At 50.6% G+C, this 16,938-nt stretch overlaps 3 protein-coding genes and 3 pseudogenes across 3 annotated transcripts; 3 read left to right on the top strand and 3 right to left on the bottom strand.

Annotated features, from left to right (window-relative positions):
• Window positions 1-604: 604 nt before the first annotated feature.
• On the bottom strand, window positions 605-1,405 carry SAPIO_CDS8795 (annotated as a pseudogene; the record flags this gene model as incomplete).
• Window positions 1,406-2,135: 730 nt separating this feature from the next.
• On the top strand, window positions 2,136-3,789 carry SAPIO_CDS8796 (uncharacterized protein; the record flags this gene model as incomplete). The annotated part of the gene is made up of 3 exons (XM_016790352.1): window positions 2,136-2,232; window positions 2,287-3,441; window positions 3,755-3,789. The coding sequence occupies 3 exons, from the start codon at window positions 2,136-2,138 to the stop codon at window positions 3,787-3,789; spliced, it is 1,287 nt and encodes a 428-aa protein (XP_016639655.1).
• Window positions 3,790-7,294: 3,505 nt separating this feature from the next.
• On the bottom strand, window positions 7,295-8,730 carry SAPIO_CDS8797 (uncharacterized protein; the record flags this gene model as incomplete). The annotated part of the gene is made up of 7 exons (XM_016790353.1): window positions 7,295-7,386; window positions 7,443-7,607; window positions 7,681-7,778; window positions 7,833-7,966; window positions 8,025-8,520; window positions 8,574-8,631; window positions 8,688-8,730. The coding sequence occupies 7 exons, from the start codon at window positions 8,728-8,730 to the stop codon at window positions 7,295-7,297; spliced, it is 1,086 nt and encodes a 361-aa protein (XP_016639656.1).
• Window positions 8,731-10,828: 2,098 nt separating this feature from the next.
• Window positions 10,829-11,521, top strand: SAPIO_CDS8798 (annotated as a pseudogene; the record flags this gene model as incomplete).
• Window positions 11,522-12,051: 530 nt separating this feature from the next.
• SAPIO_CDS8799 (uncharacterized protein) lies at window positions 12,052-13,986 on the top strand (the record flags this gene model as incomplete). Its single annotated transcript, XM_016790354.1, has 6 exons — window positions 12,052-12,098; window positions 12,155-12,244; window positions 12,421-12,636; window positions 12,750-13,219; window positions 13,308-13,561; window positions 13,666-13,986. The coding sequence occupies 6 exons, from the start codon at window positions 12,052-12,054 to the stop codon at window positions 13,984-13,986; spliced, it is 1,398 nt and encodes a 465-aa protein (XP_016639657.1).
• A 790-nt stretch (window positions 13,987-14,776) lies between these two features.
• Window positions 14,777-15,916, bottom strand: SAPIO_CDS8800 (annotated as a pseudogene; the record flags this gene model as incomplete).
• Window positions 15,917-16,938: the final 1,022 nt, after the last annotated feature.

Raw genomic sequence — 16,938 nt, forward strand, 5'->3', positions numbered from 1 at the left:
CTTATGTCAGTTTCCTCATTGCGATATCGAAAGGAAAAGCATAAATGAAAACTAAGGATACGGACGCTCGTTTCGAGCTATGGTAGGTGAAGGTAAACTGAGGCAATCTTCAATGGGCTGAAGCTGGCTACATTGTAGATTTCTTTCCAAGCCTCAACAAGGCCATTAGAAGCATGGAACAAGCCTTTGGCATCCTTAGAATCATCGGTGCCAACAAGGTAAACGGCCTTTACAGCCAGTTCGTGGAACGCAGTCGGAGTAGAGTCAATTCAAGTTGCCAAGATTATACTCTGGATTATTTCCTAAGCGCATGCGAGTTCCCAAACCTATTTACTATACAATGCGTATATTGCTTTCTACGAGGCCATGTGAGATGTGTTTTTTGTCTTTGCCTGGTCGCGTTCGATCGAAGTGTCGCTTCGGCCATTTTTATTAAACTGCGGACTCGATGGTATATTGAACAAGGCGGTCGAGCTTCAAGTCCCGTTCATCCATTTCAACCCTAGCACCAATGAACTTCACCTTTATTCAAATATCCTTCTGTCTGGGGGGCCGGTCCAGAGCTCTGATATCTGCCTTTGGTGCTAGGTACAAATGTAGGTTCTTACCACTGGTTGTTCACAGTACTATTCGACCCAAAAACAATACCCTTAATCTCTTTGTTGTTTACTCCCACCACCATCCCATAGTTAGTACCTGTTGAGACAGACACGCTAGAGGCCACTTTATCCTCCTCGAGGCTCTTTGTTGCAGCCGAAGATAGTCTCGGGTCAGACTCGCCCACAACTTCAAGTAAGGTTCGTAGGCTCTCGCCCATATAGTGACAGTCATCTTGGGTAAGCTCATCCAGTTGTTGGTCTGCAGGTTTGACAAGCTGCTCCAGCTGCTCGATAAGGGCCAAAAGCTGCGCCGTCAGAGCCTCACACTGGTCCTTTTTATAGAGTGCCCACTTTGTTCCATTGTAGTGGACGCTGGCGCGGTGGAGCCTCTTTTGGGTGAGTGTGCGGAGCTTTTGATAAAGGCGCTTAAATCGCGGCGGTGATAACTCCTCCTCAGTAGTAGTCTCTTGGTCTAAGGCCTCTTCGTGCTGTAGTTTTCTTGACGCCTCTTGCGCATCTTGGAGGGCCTTTCTGATCTTGTCTATGACTTCTTCGGCAGTTTCAATCTCATCTGAGCCTGAAAACTTAGACTTTGCGGCTTCAAGCGCATCATTTGCTAGTTCTCCCTCGGCTGGGTCGTGGCCGAGTCCGACTGCCGCGGCCCATCGTGAAAGTCGGAGTTGGATGATGGTAAGACGAATCTGGTAGAGTTTTATGTCGTCCTCGAAGCCTCGAGCTACCTGGATGCCGTCGAAGGTCTGGATAACAATGGGGATGAGGGCGCTGATGCCAGATAGAGCTTCCATGGCGCTGGTGGGGGAGGGGGAGAGGGGGGGAAAGGATGTATGGTAATTTGCGGGTCTGATTTGAGGGGGAAAATCGAGAAGGCCAGGTCAAGTCGCGCCGAGCTGACCGTCTTTTTATCTCTCTTGGGCTTGAGGCCATTGAGGCTATGCTGATGCGTCGTCCGCTAGTCAGGCTCTGCCAAGGAGCGACCGAGTCGCCGAAGGGGGGCATTGTTAACGACCACCTTCTCTCTAAGTAGCTGATGTTAGGCAACACCAATCAAGATGTGCTGCGCCCCGACCACATGAATATCTCGAGGTACCTTTAGCCCTGGAACTGAGACGGTGGCACCTCGCCCAATACCATCTAGCATACTCCGCCACCAACCATGAGCAAGCCGGAACCAATCGTCATCCAGAGCCAAGGCATTCAGCAGGTTCAGCTCATGCAATATTATGCTTAGCGCTCACACAAAACATTTGATAGTTGTTACAGCAAAACGGCTGGAGTTGGGGATTTTGTTTTCCAGTGATGATTCCCGCACCCACAAAGAATCAAAGAACTGCTGTGTCCCCAACCCTTTTACCGATACCCTTTTCTGGTATTTCTATCTCTCTTTTCGTTTTCTTTTCTGCTCATTCCCCCCCCCCTCTCGACATTAGTGTCGGTACCTCAGGTCACACTGGAGCCGTTGTTAATCAGCAATTCGACCCGAAGCCCCTGAATATAGAGGCTGGGTCGACCAGAGCCATGAGTGGATTTGACATGTCGCCCTCGTCAACGAACGTTCACGCCCAGACCAACTATGGGTATATGGTTGGCAATCAGCACGGGGCTACTAATCTCAGTAGGTTGTCCTCCATGTTGAGCCTACCCACAAAACGCTAAATCATTTACATAGCCTTCATCACCGGCGGCAATACTGATGCAAGTGATGCGGCATTTATTCAAGCACTCCGGGTCAGCCCAGATGATTCGAGAACCAATGCTATCGAGTCAGTCAGCGACAGGATAGTCTCGGCTTGCTGGGACTGGATCCTCGACCACGCGACGTATGATGCGTGGCTTCACAATGATGACTCTCGCCTGCTCTGGATCTTTGGAGGTCCTGGTAAAGGAAAGACGGTCCTTGCAATTAGCCTTGTTGCCGAAATTGCAGCATCCAGCGATGCCATTGTTTGTGATTTCTTTTGCCGGCACATGGACGACAAAGCAAACTCAGCTTCGGCAATACTCCGAGGCCTCATTCGTGGGTTAGCTCAAAACCAACGCCGTCTCATTGGCGTGATACGCGACAAATACAAGGCACCGGAAGACTTGAACGGCGCCCAGCTCAGGGAACTATGGGGTCTGCTGAGAGCCATGCTTGCCAACTGCATAGGCTCCAAAGTCGTGTACCTGGTTATAGATGCAATAGATGAATGTCGTGACGATCGCCCGGTTTTGCAGCTTCTCGAATACATAAAAAAGGAGCCGTTCAAACTCCCACAGATTAAGGTCAAGTGGCTAATCACGAGCCGGCCCTCATCCGAGTTTGAGAGAATCACCGGAACCGACCCTGGAAGGTGTATTATTGACCTGGCCATGGAAGAAAAGGCTTCCCAGAGCGTCGAGGTTTTCATCGAACAATCGGTCAACGGCATGGCTAAATGGAACCAAAAAACCAAAAACGACGTACTCAGTTTCCTCCGCAAAGTTGCAGAACACACTTTCCTCTACGTCAGTATGGTCTGGAAGGAACTTTACCAGGTGCCAGAGTGGGAGATCTCGGCCCGGCTGTCAGAGTTACAAAGCAACAACCCAGGCAGCATCCTTCACGGAATGTATCGCGTCATGTTAGACCGGACTTTGGCCATGGACAAGAGATCCGGAAACACATACCGTCAGGACATACTTCGTGTTGTTTTGCTTGCCACGCGTGTTTTGAACTGGGCGGAATTGGCAATTGCCGCTGGTCTCCCTCGGCAATCTTATCCTTATGACCACAGTTCGGTTGGAATTGGACCGATCGCAGAGCTCATCCAGCAGTGTGGCCATTTTCTGCTCCTTCAGAGTGGTAAGGTGTACTTCTTTCATAAATCGGCCAGCGACTACTTGCTAGCAGTAGACGCGGAGTTGTCGTTCCTCTCGCTCTCGCATCTCTTAGACCATGCTCGAATCGCCCATCAATGTCTTGTTGAAGAATGCTCGACTCTTCATCCCCGGAGCTTTCCTGACATGGACTCCATCATCAACAGGAAGCCATCAAAGAGCGATGTCCAGAGACTATGGGATATATCATACGTCCATTGCCACTGGGTTACGCACGTCATAAAAGCCGGCGATCGTTTCACAGACTATCACTTAGTCGGCGCCTTTCTCTGTGACAGTTTGCTCCCATGGCTGGAAGCAATGGCCTACTTAAAGGAACTTCCGCGGAGCATTCAAATGATTCAGGAGTTGTTAAATGCCTCTTCAAAGGTCTGGGCCTGGGGTGGTCTCGCCGACGGAGATAAGGGAGCCAAAGCGTCACTCGAAGATCTTATGCAGGACGCCTTTCGATTCGCTGTGCGTTACCAAACTTTAATCGATGAGGATCCAACCCAAGTCTACTTCTTGGCCATGTTATTTGCGCCAAAGGGCGCACCAACTCGGCTGAACTGTCGACAACGCGTATCATCCTGTCTGCAAGTAGTTCCCGAAATATCAGAAGACTGGGGCCCATATCTCTACTCCATAAACACCCGTTGGAGGAACCCCTCGACTCTACATGGTCCGAGTCCCATGTTTACACCGGGCTTTTCGCAAGACGGGAAATTCATCTTCCGAGCATCAGAATGGAGAATTGCCAGGTGGAATATCACTGACGGCAGCTCTGCTGGTTATATTACATGGCACGAGCGGGTCATCTTGATCTCCCGAAATGGCAGTATACTCGCATCTGAAGACGCCACACGAGAGTCTATCAACATATGGGAAGTAGGAACAAAGCGTTCACTCTCTGTCATCAAAAGACGTGGACTATTGACCATGACCCCGGATGGCAAAACCATGACTATACAGATCACCGAACTACATGAATTTCAACCATTTCCATCCCTTCGCTCTAAGAAAGCCGCCAAAATATATCAATGTCAAGGCCTAACCCCGCTGCATCCTGGGGAGATTCTGCAGACTTCCTTTCTCGAGATCTACGAAACCGAAACAGGAAATCTTGTCCAACAGGTTAAGTGCAGCGACGAGGACTATATCTCCAGCCTGGACTTCTCTTCAGGTGGTCGGTTTCTGGCGATAAACAGGAGGGGGTTCAATGGCGCCCTCCTATGGGATACCAAAGCCTGCTCGATGCACTACTTGACGTTCTCCCAAAAGGAGACCCTGGCTTCTGCAATATTCTCCCCGAGTGGTGATATCCTCGTTACTTTAAGTCGTTTCACGAATGATGGAATGGACTTGGATGCTCTCACTTTCTGGAGTAGCAAGTCAATGTCGATAATGGTGCGATTGGTTGGCCATCCTGGGTTGGCCTGCGCGATCTCACCTGATGGGAGAACGGGTGCTGTCGCTTCTACATACTCCCTTTCGCTGTGGGACCTACAGGTATGAGAGGATTATTTTCGGTTGATTGAAGACTAGTGGCTAAATGCATAATTAGAAACTCTCGTCTTTGGGTGATTCCAGCCAATATCTTGTGGATGGGCCGGGCCAACAATCCTACCAATTGCCCGCTTGGCCCAGGCCTCGGAGCAACTTGAGATTCGATGCGGTTGCGTTTTCCGTCTGCGGGGGCTTTCTCGCCGCCATGATCGACGAACGTTCTTTTCGAATCTGGGGGTTAGGCCAACTCCTCGACTTCTCGCGCCACCCAAGAGACGCAGTCACCTCCCCCAACGGCAGCAAGTGCAGTGCTAATGCCGCAGATTTACCGATCTTAAGGGACACTGAAGCACGGCTCGGCTTCAGTAGTGAAGATATAGTATTTTCCCCGGATACCAAAATCTGCGCTACCCGCCTTTCAGGGCAATCGGCATTGTGGGTGACAGCCACGGGGATTTGCAAGATTCGATTAACTGGCCGAACAACCCCGATCAAATACCTAGAATCCGCACACATGTGGGCCTTTTCACCTGATAGCTCTATAGCTATCACCATTTTGGACGAGGTTCTTGTTCTCGTCAACATAGCGTCATCAGAGCCGCCCGCGCACTTCAAGATGACCGGACGGCTCGGGGGTATTTATCCAATTGTTAGGTTTGCTTTCAGTCAAGAGAGCACTTTGCTAGCAATATCGATCAATTGTACACCTGGTGTCGACCTGGTTGACGTCAAGTCTGGCTCTATCCTCCATAGCCTTCGAACTCCCGACTACAACTTTGGAGTCTTGGCGTTTTCACCTTCCGGAAGGCTTGCCGCAGGGTTGATGAAAGGCCGCGGCTTCCTCCTTTGGAATAAACCATACACGGCCAATTGTATCCCGATAATGCTTCCAGAGGAAGAGCGCGGATTTTTTGAGTCCCTCGTCTCGGCATTCGACCTATTCACCACCAAGGACACCCGTTGGAGGGTGAACAGCATTTCCTGGTCGCCTGGCGAGGAATCAATGGTCGTGGCTTGCGTCAGTTGGCACCGTACCAACCTCAGTTCCTTGAGGAAAACAGCAATAAGACACTATTTGTTCGAAATCACGGGTATCGATGATGGTATGCCAGTGTCCCGTCTCCTCTGGAGTGGCTCGTATGCCTCTGATCTGCCTGACTCTCATTATGAAGATTTGCGTGAAGATAGTGGGCCAATCGCTCTCTGCGTCTTGGATGGCCATCATTTCGCTGCCGCGTGGCCTGGGTTCTTTATCATTGGGACACCGGACGGCTGCTTCTCTCGATCATGGCTTGCTGGTAAAATTACTTCTTTTCATTTTTCTTTAGACAGGAAGCTAATTCTAATCAACGGAACTGCCTTTACATTCGACAACCCAGTCAAGCAGCAGCAGACCCCTTGCCTGGAAACACACTTTTCCCGTGTGACTTGGAAAGGTAGAGAAATCCTCCTCCTTCCGGATGATGCGTCTTGGAATATCCATGAAGGGGTTTCGATCGCAGGATGTCTTGCGCTCGGTGGTTCATCCGGGAATGTCATGATTTTCAGTGTCCAGACGCCCTCTGGCGGTAACAGGGACCCGAGGCAGGGGTAGACTAAATACAAGGAGATACTCCTCGCTATAAGTAATGCAGTTAGCGACACTATAATTACTAGCAACTTATAAAGAGTAGCCAACACCAGTACAAGAATAGGGGCTTAACTAATATCCGTAGCACGCTCCTATCTGCTCCATTCCTGATATTGAGAGGAACTCGGGCCAGCCTGACACATGGTACAACAGGAAATGAGTGGCTAATGGGCGGCATCAACCATAACTTCCTGGAAGTCGCTCCGAGCTCCCCAACAAGACGTACGGGGCCCTTAATACCTCAATATTTAGGAGGTTGCTAGTTTGAGAAATAAGACTTCCATCTTTAGTTAAAAGCGGAAGGAAAAGTCGGATAGTGCAATGCCATCACTTTCAGCTTTGCTGATGCCATTCCTTAAGTCCCAGTGGAGGGTAGGTTGTAGCAGAGAACTCCCCTTTTCAGGGGCGGGGAAAAGGCAACACTGTCATCAACTTTTCGTTTAAAGGAGTATAATCATCGCCTCCCATCGAGAGCGCGGCAGATTGCGGCCCACTCCAAAGGGTGGCCCATGCATTCCTCTCGCAACTTAACACTCCCAGTTAAGAGGAACTCGCCGGCTCTCACGAGTAACCACCTTCCTCCCATTCTCCGCGCAGTTTACTATTGTTACCTAGAATTGCCCGTCCTCTTTCAGGTGGAGGGCGTTGGCAACAAGGGACTTAACATGAGGTCGGCCAAGTAGCGAGGTAAATTTCCTCCCTCTTAGAACTGAAAACAAATAGTATCGTAGGTGGAAGCCTCCGTAAATGTGGCTATAGGAGAGTTGTTTTTGAACAACTCGACTAAACTCGTTGCTACGAACCCCCCAGAATTAGTGTGGCAACAGCCTCATACACCCCATGTAACTTACTATTTGGGTTATAGACTGGCCAACCGAAATTCTTTAGGCCATCGTGAGGATCTTTCACAAACGTGACCAGAGCTTGCTGGAAATATTTTTGGGCTTCGAGTTCGTACGGTTCCAAATCCCGTAGGTGGACACTGTTAATGGTCCCAAAGAGCAAGGGGATATCGGCTAGCGGTATATTAGCTCGCATTTCGAACGGAATAAGGTGCAAAGAAGAGGCAGAGAGAGAGAGAGAGCCTACCTCCATGGTAAGCTTTCATCCAGTCGTACACCGCCAACGAGGGAAATTCGCCAAAGTATCGGTACCTCCAAGATGGTATCCTATGAGCTGCCCATACTCTAAAGGCACGGATTAGTTAGCTGGGCCAGGTCACAGGTCTTGGTGGGCCTTACCTAGCTTCACCGGCTGCTGGACAATTAAAGGCAATTTCGGTTAGCCAGTCGGCGATGGTCTCGTTAACCAGCCCCTCTGGCGTGAACGGTGTAAGACTACGGCCTTCGTTGTTCATTATACCTCGAAGAGCAGGCTATCCTAAGGGTTAATTTCTTATTTCAAGACAGAAATTACTGCTTAGCCCGACTCACAATTTTCGCAAACTTGCCAGCGGCACCAAGGGACGGGTACGCGTCATTTCCGAAGTAGGTAACGTTATCAAGAGTCGGATGAATGTCAGCCGGAGAAGAAAGAGGGTTCAGCTCTTCGGGGCTCAGAGTTCTTTTCAACTTATAGGCGTCGACCTCTTGCATGCATCGAAGCTCTTCCTTCGAGTTACTTGATCGGCAACCGAGAGCATCCGCGAGCGCGGTCCACCGAGTACCGTCATCCGGTCGAGGATTCGTAGCCTCTCCGCTCTCTGTAATGAGCCCACGTACTATGGGATCGGTGGGATAGGCATAGGGGTACATGCTGGTGCTCATTGAACCGGCCGATTGTCCGCCGAGGACCATTCGTTTCGGATCCCCGCCAAAGGCTGCGATATTATCGCGGAGCCACTCGAGCGCAAGCCTCTGATCCCGGAACCCCACATTCTTTTCGGGCACCGCGGGCGAATTGGCAAACCCAAAGATATTGACGCGGTAGCTGTAACCTGATGGTTAGAGGATATTCGATAAAAGATGGTCCAGTTGACTTACTTAAATGTCACAACGATGATATCTGGGTGAGCGGATACTAGATGACGCCCATCATACACTACCGAGGCGTTAGTGTAGAACAAGATCACCGGCCAGGGGTATCCAGAGACATACTGGGAATAGCAGATGTCCCTTCTGCAAATGCGCCTCCATACATGAAGACAAAAACCGATTTCGCACTCCTAGGACCCCGATCGGATGTCCACACATTTATCGTCAAGCAGTCTTCCGATTCTCCTGTGGTCGGGCTGAGAGAAGTGGCTCCAGGCACTCCCGTGCGGTATTGGTAGCAGGATAAGCCAAACCGAGTCGCATCAATAACACCCTTTGCTTTCTGCTTAATTGGCAGTGGCGATCTGAATCTCAGTGATTTCACCGGAGGCTGGGCGTAGGGAATACATAAGAAGGCGCGCACATCTGGCTCAGGATAGTACCCTTGAGCCGTCCCGGATGTTGTATCGACAAGGGGGAACTTGGCGGATGCTGCTGCTGTCGCCAATAACAAAAAGAAAAGAGAACGGGTTAAGTAGATTGGTGTTGCAAACATCATGTTTTCCTTGAACTAATGCTTGTAAGGCTAGAAGGTGGTATTGAGCTGATGTCGCTATTAACGATCAGCATGATGTTGGAAGTGCTCTTCTCCCGTATTTATATTGGAGATGTTGAAGAATTCTCCAATATCCAGCCCAGAGCTCAACCACTGCTGAATTTCCCTTTCTGTAATGTTCCGCCGTATTACGGTCCGGGAAGCCCCCGCCATCGGCCTGTGTGCCTCGCCGCGTGAATTATCCCGGTTTTTTGTGCACTCGGATCAGTCGGATGGTGTACATACATACGTAACGAGGCATTGCTGGTCATTTCGCAAAAGGAAACAGCCCTACGCGATGAATACGACGGACCAGCTCAATCAAAATGGCCCAAGACTGAGGTTTGGTTTTCATTGGAGCAATCCCTAAGCTTTGTCATTATTTTGCCTGATCGGGTCAATCTTGGGCATTATGTCTTGGGTCGGACGTCGATCACTATTCCCATCGTCAGGCCGGTCTGGCCATTATTAGAGCCCGTCATCGCTGCGGTGCTGCAGAATTAAGAAGCGGACGTATTGGCACACTACCAAGCAGCAAAGGCATTTTGTTATCCCATTCCGAAATGCCCGACCTGGCATAGGCAAGGTCAATTCCACATCATCTGGCTCACCCTGGTGGCCATGCAGTCCAAATGGGAAGCACATCCATTGGAGATAACTAGTCCCCAAGATTCAACGTATAAAAGCGCCCAATTAAAGTTAACAAGTGGTATGCTATCATACGCATGCCAGTCAGTTGGCTCCCAGCTCTGACCATGGAACGGGTTGAAAAGGTGTAAGCAGCCCAGGTCGGGAACGAATTGTTGCCGTGAACCGGCATCAACAAACGACGGAATACATATCCACTGAAGATGCGTTAGCACTGCTCATGAAACCTGGTTTTTATTTGTCTCACCATCACATCTCTACTCGCCCTCATAGCGAACCCTAGTTTTCCGAGGAACTAAGACTAGCCAAGAATTCCTAAAGCCAGGGCGACCTCTCCGACGTTGAACCATAGTTCCATTGGAGCCTGAAACTAAGATTTAATGGGCTGGTAACGGGGCAACTCCAATAGTTTTCGTCATCGTCATGATCCAATACAGTGGGATCTCAAAGCGACTCGGAATATTCCAGGTCTCATCTCCTATACTTGGTAAGCATCAGTACCTGGAGTGGCCGTGCATTGAAATGGGGTAGTACCGAGTGGTGATAGGAAGGTGGCTTATATACGAAGGTATTCGTTTCAGTCACAACTAGTGTGGGTGGAGGTCCTCAGACTCCCTGAGATCGACAACATCCTGGATCAGAAAATATAGCAGATGGCCAGATTTGCATGGCTCTCGTTAGAGTGGGCATTCATCATCTCACATAAACGTACGAGTGCCAAACTGAGATGTTTTAAACTAGTTCCACTTCGGCCAGAAGATGGGAATCGGTCGAGAAACCCTCTTTAGGAGGGGAAAAACCCGTGGGGGGCTTCCTCGGTATGGACGTCTGTTGGGTCGACAGGCTCCAACGAGCAACCAACACAAAGATGATTCACTGGCGGCTCCCATATATGTTTCAGATTCCCCGTTTCATCAATACCTGCCGCTCAGCTCCCTTTCCATCTCCTCCCCCACTTATAAGATAGAATTAGGGATTTTGTTCAAAACAATTCCTAACTTTTCCTACACTCAAATCAACGATGTGGACTCTTCGGGCGGCAGATGATGAGGACCCGAGTGCCTTAGATCCCATTTTCCGCCCCATCTGTTTTGCGGACGAACAAGAAGTTGTCAGGATGACCATACTTCTCCGCGATGCCTGGAGGCAGGTCGAACCTCCAGACGTAAACGACGAGGAAACAGCGACAGCCTGGCTCCGCGATCTCAGCTCCAGGTACTCGGATGGCATCGCTGCCACAGCCACGGACGACAACGACGCAATCGACACTCCCGTTAAACTCGAGCTTATCAAATTTTGGAAGCATGTCCACAGTGAAGTCATTCGCTTCTTGGATGGTGCGACGCCGTATTGCGGCTCAATGGGAGAGCAGACTTGCCTAGTTGTGCGTTTTAACAGGGAAATCCGATCAGGGGCGGCGTTGGTCTCGAATCACGCGTTTGGTTCGAACGTTCTTCTGATTCCGGCTTTCGTGGCCCCGGGAACCCAAATCCGAATCACGCGAAATCGACAGAATCCTGAAATGGGGAGGGAGGCCGATGTTGGAACATTCGAGCCTGACAAGAATCCGTATGGAATTTACTATCTCCGGCGGGGATTCGAATTCAACTTTTATGCCAACGCTCAGGGCAATACCGGAGATAGAGAGGTTGCTGCTGTTTTCTCGATATGCACCCTTAACACCGAGGAGAGGAGGGATGGGGGTTCGACATAGAACGCGAAAGATGCGTACATAGTTAGGCTAATGATACTGATGTCGCCGAGTGAACCAGAACTACACAACGTAGAAGAATAGCTTATCCATGGTCCCGGGCCGTCGCAATCTCCACTTGCCAATCTGCAAAACGAGTGATGAGCTGGCCTTTTCTTCAGTGGATGAATTGTCACTGGTCATGTGGCATCCCTGCGACGCTATGTATCCAGTAGACGCTGCGCGGATCGCAGAGTGCCGGCGCTGGTTAGAGTGAAATTGGAGAATAACTACCGGGAAACCGGGGTAGAGCGGGGTACACATGGGTGACTGTGATGCTACCTCGCGGGGCGCAAGGATTGGTGAAGCTATTCCGAGTTTGATCTCATAAGGCGACTGGCAATGTTCGATTCCTTGAGTCAACAGGTATGAAACGATGCGACCCTCAAGAGCGAGCGGCTTCTGAATTGAACGGTAATCATTTTACCTTAGGCTATAAGAAAATGTACTCTTGATTAAATTCTAGTTCTCATGGTTTATTGCATGCAATCAAAATGAGTGGTAAACGAAACTGCATGTTCCTCTCCAGGTTTGCCAAGCCGTTCAGTTGCTTGTGACCAGTCCGATTTGGTCGCCACTCTCAGTGATACCCTCCAGATCTGCAGGCCGTGCAAACCTTCCTGTCACCTTCGTCTTACTGGACCGAATGGTGGTGACGAGAACTGCCGACACGGTTTCGGACCAAATGTACGTCCGGCAATTTCTCCCATTGCTTAAAGGATGCGGGGAGTGGTATTGAATCAGTCGTTTTCATCGGGTCCGCCAAGCGGTTCGGATCTTGCATGTTTAATTTAAATATGAAGTGAAACCTAGAGCTGCGGCTCTCTTATTTCCCATGTCCCCTCTCAATTTCCCTATACGAGTCAGAACGTCTTGACTTGGCGAAACGGAAATCCGGCCTTTACTGCTCACGGTATCGGAATTTCCACGATGGCGGTGGACGTAGAACACCGTCCAAAGATCGAGTACGACCAGAAGGAGTCGAGCGGCGACGAAGACTTCGAAGAGGATCTGGAACTTGAGAAGCGATTGAATCGAAAATTTGACCTCCACATCGTGCCTTGGCTCTTTGGAATCTGGTAAGTTGCCTGTTTTATCAACCGGCGCCTCCTATCGCCCTCCCTCATTATATCTCCAGAGCGCTTGGCTAACGCCTGGGTATGCGGCGTCATCGTGCCCTGCATGTACATAGGTTATTCTCTTTCATCGATCGGAGCAACATCGGCAACGCCAAAATCGACGGTCTGACAACTGACCTCGGTATGGATACTGGAACACAATTCAATGTGGCACTGCTCGTCTTTTATGTCCCTTACATCCTAGTGGATGTCCCAAGCAATTGGATCATCAAGAAAGTCAGGGCAGGTATCTACTTGCCAGTTCTCATTACCTGCTGGGGTCTTATATGCACATTCATGGGTTTCACCAAGTCGTTTGGCGGGCTAGTGGCTGCTCGCGTGCTTCTCGGCCTCTTCGAGGGCGGTATTCTCGGGGGAGTCATTGTGTACTTGGCCATGTTTTATCGGCGACACCAAATGATGCTACGCTGCGGACTTTTCTACTGCGCAGCACCGCTGTCTGGCGCTTTCGGTGGTCTCCTCGCCTCAGGTCTAGGGCAGATCAAGCACGGAGGTTATAACAAATGGCCATGGATCTTTTTTAGTACGTTTCCCTGCTGTTCAAATTAATCAACATTCACTCCAGCTTTGAGTGAGGAAATTCTGAAACTGACTTGCATTGGAATTAATAGTCGAGGGTGCTATTACCGTCGTATTCGGCATCGTGTGCTTCTTCTTCATGCCCAACACTCCGGCGGACTCAAAATTCCTCACCCCCGAAGAGCGCCAATACGTCCTGCGATACATGCGATTAGATGCCAGCGGAGCGACTTCGACCGATGTCCACGAAGAGCGATTTAGCTGGTACTGGGTGAAAATGTCTCTCCTTGCGCCCCAGACGTACTTTTGTGCTATCATCTGGTTCTTCCTCCTCGTGCCACTTTACGTATGAGCTTCTACTTAACCGTTCTCCTTTCTGTCACGCTCTGAACAAGGCGGCGTCTCGGATGGTTGTGGATTGTTTGCTTGCAATGCTGACCACTTGGGCAGAGCTTCTCGTTGTTTTTGCCCTCGATTATCCGCGGGATGGGCTACAAGTCGACGATAGCACAGCTCTTCACAGTACCACCAAACATCGCGGCGTTCATCACCGTCATAGCAACAACGTACTATTCCGACAAGGTCAAGCTCAGGGGACCATTCATCCTCGGTGGCACTATACTCGGGGCCGCGGGTTACGTCATGCTGCTAGCGTCCAATAGTAACCCCGTCAAATACGCTGGCACATTCTTTATTGGCATTGGCGTCTTCCAGTGCTCTCCGATTCTCATGGTATGGTCGATTTCGCGAGATGTGACGTCATTATCTTAGGGTTACCAGCTGGCTAACAGATGAATTTCCTTTTCTAGGGGTGGGTCTCGAACAATCTTGCGCCGCACTACGTCAGAGCGACTGGCGTGGGGGTCGTGATTTCCCTGGCCAATTGTTCGGCTTTCATTGGCACGTTCATCTATCTTCAGAGAGACGAGTACGCATCTCCCCGATACCCAGATACCCAGATACCCAGATATGCAGGTGGATTGTTTGGGGAGGTTGGCGCTAACAAGTCTTTCGATAAGGCCGCATTACACTCTCGGGCATTCGATCAGTCTCGCTGCTCTTCTCATCACATTCTTTCTTACCTGTCTGCAGATGGGGTATCTCAAGTGGGAGAACAAAAAACGGAAGAATGGGGAGAGGGATGTTAGGCTACAAGGGCCGGACTCTGATCGACTGGGACATCGCCATCCTTCTTTCGTCTATACCATTTGAATGGTCTTGACAGTAATCGACACTTTTTCTGATTAATGTGTGCGATTCATAACTGGGATCCGCTAGGTTGGTTGTTTACGAGGAAGGATATCCAGAAAGTAATATTAATTATCTATGATAAAATTCGGATCGTCGCGATCCGTTTACCTCCATTCCATGAATCGTAAAGTCGTAAAATCGTATCCTGATATCCATCATGCGCATGGCATATGCTTTTTAGCGCCCGCAAGAAGTGAAAATAAAAATGAAAATGATAGAAGAAAAAAAAAAAACAAAAAGACAGGAGAAGGAAATAAGAAAACAGAAGAGAATTAGAGAAGATGTGGTGAAGAGTCTATCTGGATCAATCTCAGACCTGGTGCTTGATGCCAAGACAATCTGTTGAGCAACCGCTTTCCTCGTCCACGACGCCAAGACGATGCAAATGCTTATACAATGCAGCGCTACCGTCCTTATGCGTGGTATGCCCACGGCCAATTACGGCTAGGCTATCACGCATCAAGAATTCGTAGTAGGCAGTCGCTAGAAGTGTGGCTGGGATGTTGACGAAAAGGGCGATCGGAGCATAGGACTGGTATGTAAAAGCTTCGCGGCCCCAAAAGATGGCGGCAACGATACGGGTTCCCAAGTCCCTGGCCAAATTTGTGCTGAGGCCAATGCCGCCGAAGCCCCAAATAATGACGCCGTAAGCGCCTCCGATGACGATCGGAATGCAGGCGGGAGTCATGAGGGGATTGGCAGGGTCGAGAGCAGCCCAGATAACGATGCCGATGAAGGCGTCGGCAAAGAACTCGATGATGAACAGGTAACCAATATCTCGGGATCCGTTCGCGTCAGGGAACGAACAGAGAATCGACGCCGGAGCTCCGCTCGTGACGAGAGGCTTACCGGCGTCTATAAGGGTCTGGTTAAGGTCCTGTATCTGAGGCCAAAAGGCGCCCATAATCAGCAAGCCGGCGAAAAATGCGCCGCCGATTTGGCTGATGATGTACAGCGGGACCTTCCACCACGGGAAGTCCTGCCAAAACGCCATGGCGATGGTGACGGCGGGATTGAAATGGCCGCCCGAGGTGGGTGCGCAGGTGAGAATGGCGGCAGCGATACCGAGGGCGAAGGCGCATCCGGTCTGGAAATGACTACCATAAGCGACGACGCCGATCTCGTTGTGCCTGTTGAGGATGTAGTTGGCGACGGAGGCCAGAGCGGGGAAAACGAAAAATGCGACGCCGGTGAATTCGGCGAGGCATTCCCGCAGGAGTCGGGGGCGCGAGAATTCAAAATTCAGGCGCGTCTGACTGACGGGCTTGTAGTGGGTTTCAATGCGGTCCAGATAGCGGTGGAGACCGTTGGAGACTTCATTGTCCATTACATGCTGGAGACGTGGGGTAGTGGAGCCGGAGGTGTTCGGGGAGAGCGCGGGGAGTTGGAGTGTGCTCTCGGTCCGGCTTGGGGATGGAGACCAGTTCCCGAGAATATCGCGGGGCTTCATTTTTAGTGCGAAGCGGGTTGTGGGGTTTCAAACGAGGTTTGGGTGAATGAATTGATGTTAGCAAACCATGAGGTCGATTGGTTTAAGCTTGATGATGGTGGAGCTTGAGGTTGGGGAAGAACTAAAAGTCATGATGGGGGGACAGTCTCGCGCTCTTTTATAATAACAGGTGAAGCATAAAAAAAGACGGTCGTACACAAGAATAGTCAGGGCATGGTGAGGCTCGGTCCCCAGAAACTTTACGAGGTGATGGTCTGAGGTGCTTCCAGTGTCGGTGTGGCTATGATTGAAAGAATTGAAAGTAAGAACAGACCAGAATCCAGGGGGATCATGACTGACGGCGCGTTGTCCGACAAAAGATTTTTCTTGTTCAGTGGGGCCCGGAAAGTCGGGTGGTGTGCTTTTTGGTTCGGACCCGGGCCAAGCCCAAGCTGCGAAGCGCCCTGGCGGAAATACGGACAGACCAGAGCGGCGAGCACCGAACGCTGATTTCTCCAACTCGAGTTCGTCGACTGGCGTCACTCGTATCGAGGCCTCCACTCTGACCCCCACTAAGCCCCTGTGGCACCCCACTGAACCCCTGGACCGCTGACATCCACGAAGCGAGCCCTGGCCTGGACGAATAAAACATTTGAATCCTCGGTGACGGCTTGGGCGCTGGATACGTACTCTACCGATACAATCAATGCGCCATGAATAGACTTTTACCTCAGTGCTGGGCTCGCTGGCTGGCTTCCCTCGTTCCGCTGGCCTGGTCTGGTCGTCGGATTGTTCCGATAGGGTCCTTCAGCGGTATCTAGCGCCGTGAACCCCCCCCCTTCCCCCCTCCCCCCCCCCAAGCACGGCAATAATGAATCGGTCAAGGATCAATTGAGTCGACCACCCCCCGGGCGCACCACCGAGCCCAACAATTTCACCCAAGGTCATTTCAGGTCCGCGATGACTCGCATCACCGCCGCAAAAAGTAGGCGGATTTCTCATTCTTTCATCGCCATCGGCACGAGAATAGCCTCAGACCGCCT

This window comes from Scedosporium apiospermum, assembly GCF_000732125.1.
Source record: "Scedosporium apiospermum strain IHEM 14462 chromosome Unknown SEQ_SAPIO_0132, whole genome shotgun sequence".
In the NCBI taxonomy this organism is placed as follows: Eukaryota; Fungi; Ascomycota; class Sordariomycetes; order Microascales; family Microascaceae; genus Scedosporium; species Scedosporium apiospermum.